This window comes from Brachycentrus maculatus, unplaced genomic scaffold (genome assembly GCF_059751285.1).
Source record: "Brachycentrus maculatus isolate JH-2025_06_01 unplaced genomic scaffold, ASM5975128v1 h1tg000261l, whole genome shotgun sequence".
NCBI classification, from domain to species: Eukaryota; Metazoa; Arthropoda; class Insecta; order Trichoptera; family Brachycentridae; genus Brachycentrus; species Brachycentrus maculatus.
Window position 1 is genome coordinate 827,103 of NW_028281012.1, and position 15,465 is coordinate 842,567.

A 15,465-nucleotide genomic window follows, 5' to 3' on the forward strand; every position below is an offset into this window, starting at 1 on the left:
CTTACGACGGCGTAGGCTGTTTTAAGTGATCACTTTACACACGTGTAACGTTCACCAATTCTACCCATGATTGACAAGCACACTCATATTCTCAGAAGTTATATATAGGAGTTTGGTTCAATTACGAAACATAGTGCTTGAATCACAAGATTCAACTATTGGTGAAATGAAAAAAGATTTTTACTAAGCAGAAACTCTTTCATTTGAATGTGAGGTCAAAATCCTGGATTATAATCATAAACATGAGAAACGCAAAAATATCCTTTTCATTTTATTATTTTAACTTATAATTTGACCAGTTAATTTATTTACATCATTTTGAGTGTGTCCAAATACTTGTTCACAAATTCTTATTCATCTATGTTGAGATGTCAAAAAATAATATGAAAAATAACTCCCATAATTGGAGATAATCCAGATGTGTGAACAAGTATTTTGACGCACTCAAAATTTTGTAAATTCTATTCTGTTTATAAGGGCATTTTCAGGCGAATTCATTTAAAATTAAGCTCGTACAAAGGTACCTAATTATTTATATCTTTATTTTAATTTTCACCAAAAAGGAAACGCATGTTGTCTAAATAACTTTTTTTTTAAATTAAAACATTTGTTAAAATTTTACATAAACACGTTCAAAATATGGTTGTCAAATACTTTTATATTTTGTGCATTAATTATGTTAAAACCGTTTAATACCGGTTTGATATTTTTTATCAAAATGTTTTTTTTTCAATCGACTAAGCTAGCGAATGTATGAATTATGTTACTACTCACTTACTAAACAAAAATTTAAAGATCATGCATTGATTTTTGTACCATTTGTATAATTTTTACTCATAGACATCTCCGAAAGTATTAAATATCATTGGAATTCAATAAAATGAATTCAATAAAATGCATGCAAATTTTACAAGGCAGGTATTGACAGGCGCCGTGGCGTAGTTGGTTAGACGCCCGGCGTCTAACCAACTACGAGTGCAAAATAAATTCAAGAAAGATTTATTTTCAATTGGTCTGGATATTTGTGATGTATTTTTCAAATTTACCTCCCTATCCTTACCATCCTACCTGCAGACAAGCCTCTAATAGAGGCTTTGCGGGTTATACTTAAATAATAAAAATAATAAAAAAGAAATCTTACCTGATTGGGCCAAAGCATCGCTTAACCCACTGCTGGTGATGGCGAATAATGCCTCCCCTTTGGCATCTGTTAAATCGTCAGTCGAATCGACTGGATTTATCGACATTTCCTGAAATCGAAATTAAAACATATTACGCAGTGACCTAATGGTTAAAAAATAATGTTCCCTAAATTATAAACTAAAATGATAAAATGAAAAGGATATTTTATAGCTTTTCTCATGCATGTGATTACAATTCAGGATTTGGACCTCACTTACAAATTAGAGTTTCTGCTCCATAAAAAGCTTATTTCATCTCACCAATAGATGTCTCTAGTCAAATCCTAGTGATTCAAGCGAAATTAAGCAAAATCGGATAATATATATTCCAAGAATTTGAGTAGTGTGGTTTTCAATCATGGGGAGAATTGGTGAATAATATAAAAGTAATATAAGAGTTTCTGCTTAAAAAAAAGCTTCTTTACATCTCACCAATAGTTGTCTTTAGTGAAGTTCTAGTGATTCAAGAACAAGGTTTCTAAATTGGTTCATATATGTAGTTATTCCAAGAATTTAAGTAGTGTGGTTGTCAATAATGGGTAGAATTGGTGAATGTTACACGTGTGTAAAGTGACACTTAAACCAGCCTATGACGGTTGTAAGCCCCGTTAATGCCCAGACTTCCATATTCTTATTCACCCAGTTAAAACGTAAATGAAGCGTAACGATATGACATCATTTTATTTTGTGGCCGCGATGGCAGCGCTATCTGTTGAACGCAACAGCACCTAACGCAATACTTTTGACAACTGCAGTCACTAAGCATTTCCAATGTTTTCGATTGGATTGTTGTTACTTAGATTTTAAATATTTACATTATTTCACAAAAATTGTGGAATAAAACATATTAGGATTGTGTGCCTTCTATATTCTACTATTTCTTCTCAGCAACGCGCGGCCAGGTACAGCTGAAGTTTTCGAATAAAAATATGAGTACCTACATAATTTAATCAATTCTCAATATTATTAATATTCAAAGCATTTACTTGGTACATGTCAGACCTCGGGTCGACCAAAATCGCATGTGATCAACATTTTATGTAGTTATAAGTGTGTGAATATTGCTATGGAAGTGGCGAGTAGTATTGTTTGCACGTTGTAGTGATTATCCTGATGAAGAGACGGTTACGTCTCGAAACCGGTAGACTAAAAATCTCGTTGAGTAGTTATATACTAATATCACTTTTATTTACTAATATTACTTTTATTTTTGTAAAAAAAACATCTAAAAGTAAAACATTTTTTTTTAATAGGTATCTACCTAAAGGATTTTATTCCTCTCCTATAAAATGGATAGATATTACTTTAAAAAAAAAACACAAATGTGTTGAAAATGTATTTTTACGTATTCTGGGATTATTTTGGTAAAATTCGTACTCAATTAATTGTCCGCAATTTTGCTGGGGATTAATGGAGATTTGAACTCGGGAATGTCGCCGCGTCAACGGGACAATTAGAGGAACGAGGAGCCGTTTTTTCCTATAATTTATGTGACATTTTAACGCTTCATACTCCTGCAAGAGGGGGCGGCGGGGCGAGGGGCTTGTCAGTCGCCGCCTCCCGCTTACCTATGCGATTTATTTGTATCTAAATTTATTTTGAAGTAATTTGTCGCCTTGCACTACAAGGCGTGCTGTGCGAGGTGCCCCTAACTTCTAACAAATTAGAGTATTTTGTATGTCGTTTCGCCTTTTGGCCTTTTTTCTCATCTTAACTCGGTCAAACGAATGCGTATTACGTATTCACATATACCTTAAGTAGATATCATTGAAAATACTAATTAATACAAAATACTTGAGGAGAAATTCGTCATTAGGTATTTTGTACATATTCCGAAGAAGAGAAGAAGAAGAAGAATAACTGAGGTATTTTTTTACGAAAATGGCGCTATATAAGTTATCCAATTTTATTATTATTATTATTAACTGGGTCGAGCGAATGCGTTTTACGTATTAACATGGATATTTTAGGTAGATATGGATGGAAATACTAATTAATACAAAATACTTGTGGAGAAACTCGTAATTAGGTATTTTGTATATATTCCAAAGAAGAGAAGAAGAAGAATAATAATAATAACCGGGTCAAACGAATGCGTATTACGTATTAACATGGATATTTTAGGTAGATATCGATGGAAATACTAATTAATACAAAATACTTGAGGAGAAATTCGTAAGCAGGTATTTTGTATTCCGTTTGGCCTTTTGGCTATTTTTTGTTTGTTTACTCTGTCAAACGAGTGCGTATTACGTATGAACATGGATATCCTTGAGAGATATCGAAATAAATACTATTTAATACAAAATTCTCGAGGAGAAATTCGATATTGGCTGTAGGTGTATGATAAAGGAAATTTAGAAGCTAGACGAAATTAGAATGTTGTAATTTGAACCTTTGTATAATTAGAAGAGCACCAATTCCGATAAATAATACTGCCAAGGGCGATTAAATTAAGATTTTAGTTAATTATTTATTATTCTTTTGCAGTCAATCAGTGAGAAGATGCTTCTGCTAGTGTTCAGAAATTAAACTGTGGAAGAGTGGGTTCGAACCCAGTGCCGAGTCTGCGGCACTAACCAAGGGTCCAAAACCTGACTTTTTTACGAAGGGTTTGTAGACTTTTTAATGCAGGTGGAGATTTTAGAAAAAATGGAAATGATATTAGAGTCAAAATATTTTAATTTTATTTAATTTCTTATCCGTATTCAATGGTGCATATGGCACATTATTATATCGAAGCAGTTCAGGTACCAACCAGGAGAGTGATATAGAAATAGCTATTAAATTTATATTAAAAAAAAATTAAATAATAAAGAAAACCGCTACCCCGCTTCCCTCAGGGGTAGGCATAGAGAATAGAACGTCACCCCAATCTGTCCTTGCTAACAATGTTCGCCTCTTCTACCCGCATGTTCATGCGTTTCCTTACCCGCTGATTACTCCGACTTAGAACTGACAACTTTCAAGTACATATTCAATATATGTATTTGATCTGCCAAGTTCCATCGATAATGAAATAGAAATACAAATATTTTTAAATTGACGAGACTTTATCCATGAAATAACACACACGCACGTTTCAAAAAAAGAGTTATTTAAAATGGTATGGAAATGTGGAGCGAATTGATAACGAGAGAATGACTAAGAAGAGTATATTTGGCGAATAGTTCAAGAGAGTATTGACAAATATATATGTTTTTTGTCAATACTCTCTCAAATCTGAAGGGTAAGTGGGCGCTAATAAATCAATACACTTATTTATTTTTTTATTATTTTATACGTTACAACTAATATACGTTTAACCTCGGCTCGTAACGCATGTCTGTATTGAAAACTATAGTGCATGTTGGTCTTCGGGTCGACTAAAAATCGCATGTGTTAGACATTTTGTGTAGTTTTGAGTGTGTAAATGGTGCTATGGTGGTGAAGGGTAATATTGTTTGCATGCTGTGTTAGTGATTGTCCTGACGAAGAGACGGGTACGTCTCGAAACCGGTAGACGTAAAAATCTCGGTGAGTGGTTATATACTAATTTTATTAACATTTTTGTAAAAAAATAAATAAGTAAAAATGACTAACCACAAAGTAAATGCTTTAAATATTAATAATATTGAGAATAAATCAATACAATACAAGCTCCAAGTGGCGCCGGACTAAAAAAAGTGTGAGAATCAATGATTTAAGTGTCTAAGAAATGTGTAATTTAGCATGAAGTGCACGTAAGACCACTGACTAACTAACCATCGTATTGTGTCATTTCACCCTAAGCAGGGAGGGTGTTTTTTTTTAATTATTCAAAGCGTTTATACCAGCACATTTCGCTTCTTACATGAATTTATTACTGAGCTTGTTCAACTTCAGTATTTTTTCTCTCTACCGTAATTTTGATTAATATTATTTTACTAACCACTTGGAAAAAATTGGGTCAAAAAAAGCCATCCTTTTTTGTTACTATCATGTTATTTAATCATATTTTCTAATATAATAAATCAGAATGAAAGATAAATAAATAATATTAGGAAGGAAAAAAAAAACAAAGAAAAAATGGATATATCTAGACTAATGGGGGAATGACCCGAGCTGAATTCGGGCAAATCACTATAAAAAGTTTCGTGTACGATGTGCCCGAACTGGATTCGGGCAAACACTATGTCAGCAAAATACCTACCCGAATTGTATTCGGCCAAATCACACAAGGTGTTAGTTAATATATGATATATGCTCCGACCTACGAAATACGTAGATTAATAACGGGCACATTAATTATGTTAAAATTATTTGAGTTAAACTGTTAAATATAGGTGTCAACAGTTTAAAATTTAAACGGCTCTTAGGGCGTTTTGAATTTCAGATGTGCGCACATCAATTACTTTCTCATACGAATACCACAACAAAACGTTATTTTCTAAATTTCTCTCGCTGTAGAATCAGCGTGCTGGCACTATGGCAAAGGTGAGAATCCCCGGCGGTTAGTGAACCGGGGAACTTGGGATTCGAGGGATTTTTTTGTGCTGTGTTTCCGAATTGCTGGTACGGACTGTCGTATCGCGGATGTCGCTTTTAACATGCATTCTTAATTTAAAAACGTTCTCGCCCTCGAGGTGGCGGTGCTAATAGATCTCCAAAGTGTACGAAGCAGCTGTTGGGAACAAATCAGCAACTCTATTGAGAAGCTTAGTCCTGATTCATTCGGGCCCAAAATTGTTCAGTGAAGGTTCAGCGTGAAATACATTTTAAATTAATGCATTTTAAATTTCGAATATTACTGTAATCCTAAATTACAGGATAGAATACAATATTTTATATTTTTTACATTAACAAAATATTATTCATTCTTGCATGTTTTTTTAACTAACTAACTATTTAACTAACCATCACGTCGCTTCTCCGCAGGGGTAGGCAGAGAGAATCGAACGCCACACCACTCTGTCTTTGCAAACATTCTTCGCCTCTTCTACATTCATGCATCTCCTCATACATACCCGACGATTATTACGACTCCTGACCCGGCCGCTTTCAAGTATTTGACATACTTGATTGTGCCAGGTTTTCCTCGGTCTTTCTCTGCTTCTTTTTCCAACTACATTCGCCTCATTAATTTTTATTTAACCGTTCTTACCTCACTCATACGTTCCACATGTCCAAACCATCTCACCCACCTTTCTTAATTTTATCGATAATACTTATCTCGGCCTTGCATTCTTTCCTTATTTCATTATTCGAACATCTATCAAACATCGTTTTGCCACACATTCGTCTAAGAGATCGCTTTTTGACTGCATTCAGTCTGCTTTCATCCTTCTTTTGCCAACTCCATGCTTCGCTTCCTCCATCTTCACAAAGAAACTAAGAGAAGTGTTGTTGAATAATAATTTTTTTAACATGAGATTTGCACTAATTATTTATCTTGCTTATTATGCAAAAAAAAAATTTAAAAGAGAAATATTTGTGATTTTATTATTTACACAAATATTTCAATTTCACACTTTTCTGTGAGCCTTAGCGGCTCATTATGAGAAATAGGTATCAAATTGTGGTAGAGTGGGTTCGAACCGAGAAACTCTGACTTAAGAGTCCGCGACACTAACCACGGGACCACAACCCGCTTGGTTTATGTCCTTCACTATTTTTATCATGTATGATAAAAATAGTGAAGGATGTTATGTGAAGTACTGTTGTTGAATGCCTTAGACAAATGTATGGAAAAAATCGGTGTAAGGCAAATAAAAATTAAAATATTAGAAAGAAATGCAAAGTTGAGTTAGGAATAATTGAAGAGATTAAGATTTTTTAGATGGTTTGGACATATGGAGCGAATAAATAACGAGAGAACGTTCTAACCAGCGCGCAAAATTTTGTTGGTGTGCCTTTTTTTTCAGGCCCGGTGGCATGGGATCTTCTTCCGCCAGCAATGGGAAACTAAGAGTGAGAAAAGATTTACAACAAAATTAACATAACGTTGTTTAATTTCATTGTGTAATTTGTAAAAATTTCTTTTCTCCTTAATTTTACTTTATTTTACTTTTTTAATAGCACCATTTTGTAAGTGTTTTATGAAAATATATATTTCTTAATTATCAACAGTTTGACTTATAATATTTTTCTGTTTTTGGTTTCATAACATTTTTTTTTTAAAATTGTAAATATTGTTTTTTCCACATAAAAAAGACTTTAAGAGATTTTTTTTAATTACCTAAGGTCCAAGTGACTCTGAAATCTAGCTACGGCTTATGCAACACCGTTTATCATGTCCCTACTCAGACTTCAACTTTATAAGTTTCATAGTCTATGTCTACTTGTGAGTGGATTTACTCTTTATGTTTAAAGTTACTATAATTTCATGTAATTCATGAGTGAAAATTCTAGGCAAAAACACTCGCGGATTATACAGTGTATTTTTTAATGTTTTATAAATACGAGTATATTTTGAAATTTCAAAGCTAATGTCTAGTTGTGAGGACATGGTTGATTTTTTTAAAACGTTTTCAGTAATTGAAATACATGCATTTGAAACGTCAGAAAATTCAGAAACTGGAGAGAGATGTCAGGGAAGAAAGGCAAACGCAAATGCCACGGAAACATTCACGTGAGACATTATTAGCTGTGTGTTGTGTGCGTGTGAGCGTAGGGATCACTTGACGCTAACCGAACCGGGGCCCATTTGTCACGAGAAATGACTGAAACTGGATTGTACTTATACTGAAAACATCGGTATTCGTAAATCAAAGTATCCAGTAGTGCAATGGTCAGCACGCTCGGATACCATACTGGAGTTCTATTCCCGGGTTCGATTCCCAGGGGGGGTCAAATAAATATAAGCGATCTTTTCACTCTTATATTTATTCAATATTACCTTGGACTGTTACCAGAAGCGGAGGGCTGATCACCTTTCCTTCATGTGTTAACGATCAAGATAACACTGCGTTTATGTGATACAGTGCCCTATGCACCATTGGGGTGCGGATAAGGGTTCGAATGAATGTTTTTTTTTAGTGGAGAATTGCACTAATTATTTACCCTGCTTATAACGTCCTAGGTTTATAGGTCATTAAGTGGATTTTTGTTTCATCTAACTAAATCAATATGTTTTTATTTAAATCTGTGTTGGGAACAGGATGGATAATCTAGTGTGGCCAAATAAGGAACTTCTCGGCATTTGCTCATTGCCGGGAAAAAACCACGTTGCACTCCTCAGGAGAAGGCGGACTGTTGACTGTCGGCAGCAGACCTTCCGTTCCACTAGATGAGGGTTCGACATTTTGTGTCCAGCAGTTTCAAATGTCCGCCTCCGTAGTGTAAAGCTTAGCGCTACTATGCTGGAGGCCCCGGGTTCAATTCCCAGGGGGGGGGGTGAAAATAAATATGAGTGAATTACACTATAATATTTATTTAATATTACCATGGACTGGTCACTGAAGCGCAGGAACTCACCTTGCCTTCATGTAAGTAACGATCAAAATATCACTGCGTCAATGTGATACAGTACCCTATGCACCATTGGATAAGAATCAGACGAAAAAGAAGAAGTATCAATGGTTAAAATGTACATGTAAAAGTCTCGTTAGATAGTGATTAATTATCGTGTAATAACATTTTATGAACCGTAATAATCGCTTTTGTTCAATGTTTTCTTTAACCTTTCCGGAAGTATGGGCGTAAATGTACGTCGGTGCGGTAATGTCAGTACGTTTGTTTTTACCTGTTAAAGGAAAAAACTTTTTTGTTAACTGTTTTTGACGGCAATGGCAGCGCCAACGTAACAGCAACATACACTAAACATTTATCACCGCGGAAAGCGTTGTTCTTGACAGGTGACATGGTGATACATTTTTTTATTATTTTAATTTCTTCATGTGTAGTGTTCATTGGGAAATGGAAAATATAAGAAATGTGTGGTTTCTATTTTGTTTCTTATCTATTTAATAAGACTGAGCAACAACAACGTGTAGACGTGTAAAATCTTAATTTATTTATTCAAAACTTAGAACAATGAACTAAAACCCTAAACTTGCCTTTAAATACAAATTTTTATAATAAGTTATGAACGAGTAATTTTATAATTTTATATTATTTTTTGACATCTCATCAAAGATGAAGAAGAATATGGAAGTCTGGGCATTTACGGGGCTGACGACCGTCATAGGCTGGTTTAAGTGATCACTTTACACACGTGTAACATTCACCAATTCTACCCATTATTGACAACCACACTACTCAAATTCTTGGAAGTTCTAAATATATGAACCAATTTAGAAACCTTGTTCTTGAATCACTAGAACTTCACTAGAGACGTCTATTGGTGAGATGTAAAGAAGCTTTTTACTAAGCAGAATCCTGGATTATAATCACATACATGAGAAACGCCAGAAAATACCATTTTCACTTTTATTATTAATCTTATAATTTGACCAGATAATTTATTTACAACATTTTGTGTTTTTATAATTTTAGTTTTGTTTATATACATAAAGTACGGTTTTATACACCAGGTTAACCAGAATTAATGACGGTTCAATTCATAACTTTATATCGAGCGATGCACAATGGATACCTATATAGAGTTTTGTGCCATTGTTTCAATCAATACATGAAACAATCGCGCAAAACCACTCACTTTACTTGAATTCTGGAATTCGAAAAAGTCACATGAAAATCATTTTAAAAAACAAATTACGTATGCACATTTTTTCACTTGAACTAAGTTTAATACAAACATGTTATAGGAAATCTAACCCGAAGGAACTCATGCACAATAGAAGTAACTTATTCAAGAATTAAGAGGTTGTATTAGGATGATATTGCAACTTCAAGTGCCCTAGATGCTGCTGCTTTTCCGATTTGGTGTTTGTATCCATATCATATCGCTCACTCCTTTCAAGAACGTCATAAATCAAAAAACCTGATTTTTCAGGAGAACGTTTTTAAACTTTGAAAATATAATACAATGTATTAAAAACAAATATCAAGCCACTTAATGAACTTTTTACTGTGCTACAGATCTTTTTAGGTAAAACCTGAAGGTTTTTTCTACATTTAAAAAATATTTAGTACATTTAAAAAAATAATTTTACAATACGTTTTCTTCAAAAAGCAAAAACAACACTTTCTGCCCTGTAGCGGGTAAATGTGAAGTTAAAAATATGCCTCTTTTGCTGGGATATAGTACATTTTCTGAGCATTCCGAAAACATGCACAACTGAAAATTGTCGATTTTTTATTTATGACGTTCTTGAAAGGAGTGAGCGATATCTGAGTCCTCATACATATATTCCTAGATCCAAGAAGTAGTGCATAGGCTACCGCATCAGATCGACCTAGTGTTAACGTGATCATCCGTTAGACAAATATGGGAAGGTGATCAGTCCGATGATGCATATTCTTGGATCTAGGAATGGAATAAGTTTTATGGGATACAGATGACATAAGTAACGGAGTTCAGAGACATTGCCGCTTTGTGGGAAAGGAAATGAAGGAAGAACAGTAGGTAGGAAAAGAAGAATAGAAGTGTTTCAGTTGTACAGTAACAATTTGTACGAGTCCTTAGAGCAAAATGACGTGAAAGTCCAAGGAAAACTTTTCCAATATTTTCAGGTGATATATTATTTAATTATTTATTTTTATTGTTTTCCCACAATATCATGGTAACATTTACTCAGAGAACATTATAAACCGTTAAACCGTATTTTTGTTTTTACGAATTAATTGTTTAATCAAACACAGATTTTTTGAGTATACTATACTATACTTTTATAATCCAGCACCATCAAATAACTATTTGAAAAATTCCTTTATTGATCGAAGTTGTGTGAAATTCAATGAATGTTGTACCCACCTTGATATGTTTTACTCCAATCTTTCATATTTTAAAGCTAAATTGTTCGAAATCTTGCTGAAATAAGCCTAAAAGGGTAATTCTATTCCCTGTCCTTTCCTTTTCTTCTTTTCCTATCACTGTCATCTCCTTTTCTCCTTATCCCATCCTTGTCTCATGTCTCTTCTTGTATATAAACTATTCTTATGCATAGGTGTGAAGAACTGTAATTGGTACTCATGATTTTTTTTTGTATTCTGATTTATCATATATTGTAACTGTTGTTGTTCCTTCCAATAAAATAAAAAGTAAAAAAATTAAAAAAACATTAAGTTGTATTTTATTAAAATAACATCAAAATTAATATTGTGATAATTGTTTCGCCTAGTTATGGAATTTTCAAACGAATGACATTGACATTCGTTTGAAAATGCCATAACTAGGCGAACAATTGTCACAATATTAATTTTTATGTGTTTTTAATAAAGATACAACTTACTAGACTCTGAAGACTAGAAAAATCGCTGTTTGATTTAAAAATTAATTAATAAATTAAAATGGAGTTCTACAAATTAAACGGCAAATCAATAAATACGTATTTTTTGTTATAATTGTGGACAAATGCGTAATTCGCTAAAATACGTATATTGCCGCATTTCTGATCAGCTGTCGTTCCTGGATATGCAGTATTCGCACGAATTTCGCAGAAGATGTGTTTGCGGCGTTATTTTTATAAGAAATACCAAGATGAAACCTTAGAATACATATTTAAAGCTATTTTTAAAATACGTAAATACGTATTTTTGATAGATTTAGACATCTGTCAAAGAGAGAATGGGACAAGCATGCTTAAAAAATAAACTGTTCCTAGTTAGGAACAGTTTATTTTTTAAGTTTATAATTTTATTTCAGTTGAAATTCTACAAAAGTGTCAATTACGACAATTATTTCGGAGAGCGATTATAAACGTGTACATTGTGCATTCCTGTGTATGGTACGGCATTCCCTCGTTTACTGCGGTTTTGGTATCTTTATTAATTCTAACTAAGATAACATTAGGTAGAAACACCTTTGTGGAAAATGGAAATGGGCCCGTATAATCCTATATCATTATTTTTCACAGGGAGACGTTCGTGACCGTTCTAGCATCGAGTGCAATTTATGGTACAATGTCGTCTTATTTTGCTATGGGCTATTTTCACTCGACAAGAATATCAGATGCAACATACTTTTTACATAAAAGTACTCTAAAAATCCGAAATATATTTGAATTCATTTTCTATTTTCAGTTGTAAAATTCGCATCGCGAAATATAGTATATTTTCAGGTTGGCAATACATTGCTTCATTACAAGTTTAGTCAATAAAAGCGTCGGGTTGTGGTTTCTGGGTTCGAACCCACTCTACGACAATTCGATAACTATTTCTAATAATGAGCCGCGTAGGCTCATAGAAATAGTATGAAATTGAAGTATTTTCGTAAATAAAATAAAAAAACACAAATATTTCAATTTAAAAAATTAAAAAATCAAACAGAAAGTAAATGTTCGCTGAGCCGTCAGTTGCCCGCTTCGTCAACGTTTTGCGATCTTAACGAATGACGCCACACTTGATGACGTTGTAATTTATTTGCCTTATAGATTGATAGTATTAAATAAAATGTGTTTTCATTACATCTGTATATAAATATATGAATTTTTGAGATATCACCAGAGTGCGAAGTTAATGATATATCATTAACTTCGATATATAGATATATATTAATGAATATGTCAATATATATTAATATATTCATATATAATATATATTAATATATTGATATATTAATGAATGCATGGAAGTCTGGATTTTTACAAAATTTACGATCTGTAATTGTCTGGTTTCAGTGGTTACATGGTAAAATGATTTTTTTCCATGAACCATTAGAAATGTACCAGCAACTACAAAAAACTTAAAGGTAGAATTAATTATTAAATATAAACCTATTTAAATATATATTAATCAGTATTTTATTTATTTTTAATTAAATAATGAAGAATTCAATTAAAAGATAACATAATAAATTATTGAGAATCGGTATGTGTAATAGTCGTGAAATTAAAACCATTCCATAAAAAAGTGTAACCCCTAGTCTCACCCAATGGTGAATAGCAATGGCAACATGGTCAGTTCTGAGCTACAGATTCTGTTTAGATATATTCATTAGGATAATAGTGCAACATGCGCAAGGAAATAGAAATGGACTTGTGGGTAGAAAAAGGAGAACAGCTGCGATGTCTAGGACGCTCGGAGTCGCACAACCGTACTCGTATAATATAGTGTAAGTCCGAGTCTACGAGACGGAATAAGGAACGCCAGGACAAGGGAATATCCGAGATCGAAGATGTCGTTAGGTGGGGAAGGCAACGAAGGAGACTGGAACCATCCTGACTCCCCCGCATTGCACTGTACGGCCTACCCCAAGGTAGACATCGAATCAACATAGCAGGAGGCCGATCCCTCTTAAAAACAGGCCACAAGGCCTGCACCAAACAGAAGAAGAAGAAGATATTATTAGAACGCAATCATTCGGGAAACATTTTTATTCGATAAAGATATTGTAAACAGAGTGTATCTTGTAGCATAATAATATACATTAGTGCGCATCTCGCTTCCGACATTTCGACTGATTTTAAATGACCCCCAATCTAAAGACCGATAAAAAAATGTTAAGGATTGAGTTTTATCTTTTTAGCGTGTTTATTATGAAGCTGATGTTTTACAATTTGTCGCGTAATGTGATTTAACGTCAAATAAACTCCGCTTTTAAATGGTTTCCATATTATAAATAAGATAATTTCGCCTATTATGTTTATAAACAAAATCACTTTATTTGTAAACACGGTAAATCAAATCTAAATTTAAAAAATGATGTTTTATATTTATGACATGATTTACTCTTGAATTATGGCGAGAAATTAATAATAACCGCCGCCATTATTTTTATGAATGTAGTAACTTTTTTGAAAGTAATTATAATTTGGGTTACAACATTTTGAGTGTGTCCAAATACTTTTTTCAAATAAGCTTCTTTACATCTCACCAATAGATGTCTCTAGTGAAGTTCTAATGATTCATGAACAAGGTTTCTAAATTGGTTCATATATATAGAACTTCCAAGAATTTGAGTAGTGTGGTTGTCAATAATGGGTAGAATTGGTGAATGTTACACGTGTGTAAAGTGATCACTTAAACCAGCCTATGACGGTCGTAAGCCCCGTAAATGCCCAGACTTCCATATTCTTCTTCATCTTTGATGAGATGTCAAAAAATAATATAATTTGGGTTATTGGTTTTATACGCCTGATAAATTATACATACTAATTTTAGATTTATTTTTATTTTTTTATATGGGAATTGCATTTATTATTTACCTTGCTTATTATGTACAAGGTTTATAGATCATTTAGTGGATTTTTGTTTCTTCTAGCTAATTCAATATGTTTTTATTTGAATCTGTGTTGGGAACAGGAGGGATAATCTAGTGTGGGTCAAATAGGAACTTCTCAGCATTTGCTCATTGCTGGGAGGAAACCACGTTGCACTCCTCAGGAGAAGGCGGACTGTTGACTGTCATCAGCAGACCTTCCGTTCCACTAGAAGAGGGTTCGGCATTTTGTCTCCTACTTTGGTTTATGTTACCAATGTCCTTCACTATTTTTATCATGTATGATACTACCTCTCGTGACGGTTCCTTTAGAACTATCATGGATTCGATGTTGGATAGGTCCTCACCCAGGCTCCTGCAACGCGCCTCCAGCTGTTGTCTTTGAAAGCTGAAAAGGGGGCAAAGCATCAAAAGGTGAGGGACATCTTGAGGTGTCTCATCATCACACTTGAGATCTTGAAACGATGTAGGTAGCTCATGAACCCACCGTGACCCGTAAGGATTTGAGCTCAAAGCCAGGTTTCTGCAGTCTCACTAATTTTAGATTAATAGTTTTAAGTTAAATCAATTTTCAGCACCAGTTAAGTATTTAAATGCCTGAATGAGGTCGAGTGGTAAAATTGCATCTCAGTTTAATTTTCTGAGGTCCAGAAAATAAATCCCATTTGACGGAGGAAAAAAAGGGTTTGTATATTTGTATATTTTGGTGTTTCGCGAATACTGCGGACGTAAAACTTTTAAAGGAAAAAAGAGGAATAGTTCGATAAAAAAAACAGCCGCATTATGTGTTTTTTTTTCTTTCAGAAATTGAGCAATTCTTCATAACTTTAAGTATCATAACTACATTTCAAGGTTTGTTAGCTCCTGAGATGAAATACTATTTTTATGTAAATGTCAAACGGCGATATGTATATATATATATATATATATATATATATATATATATATATATATATATATATATATATATATATATATAATGAAAATACTATATATGCTATAAAATATATATAATATATATATATATATATATATATATATATA

The 15,465-nt window shown here is 33.2% G+C and overlaps 1 protein-coding gene across 4 annotated transcripts in view; it reads right to left on the reverse strand.

Moving 5' to 3' along the window:
* LOC148305798 (uncharacterized) overlaps window positions 1-15,465 on the reverse strand; it is an 81,561-nt gene that overhangs the window by 51,679 nt on the left and 14,417 nt on the right. For all 4 annotated transcript variants that reach the window (XM_088266096.1, XM_088266098.1, XM_088266099.1 and 1 more), the window contains one exon: window positions 1,142-1,250. In XM_088266096.1, coding sequence (XP_088122222.1) covers window positions 1,142-1,250 — 109 coding nt within the window. The remainder of the gene's footprint in view (window positions 1-1,141; window positions 1,251-15,465) is intronic.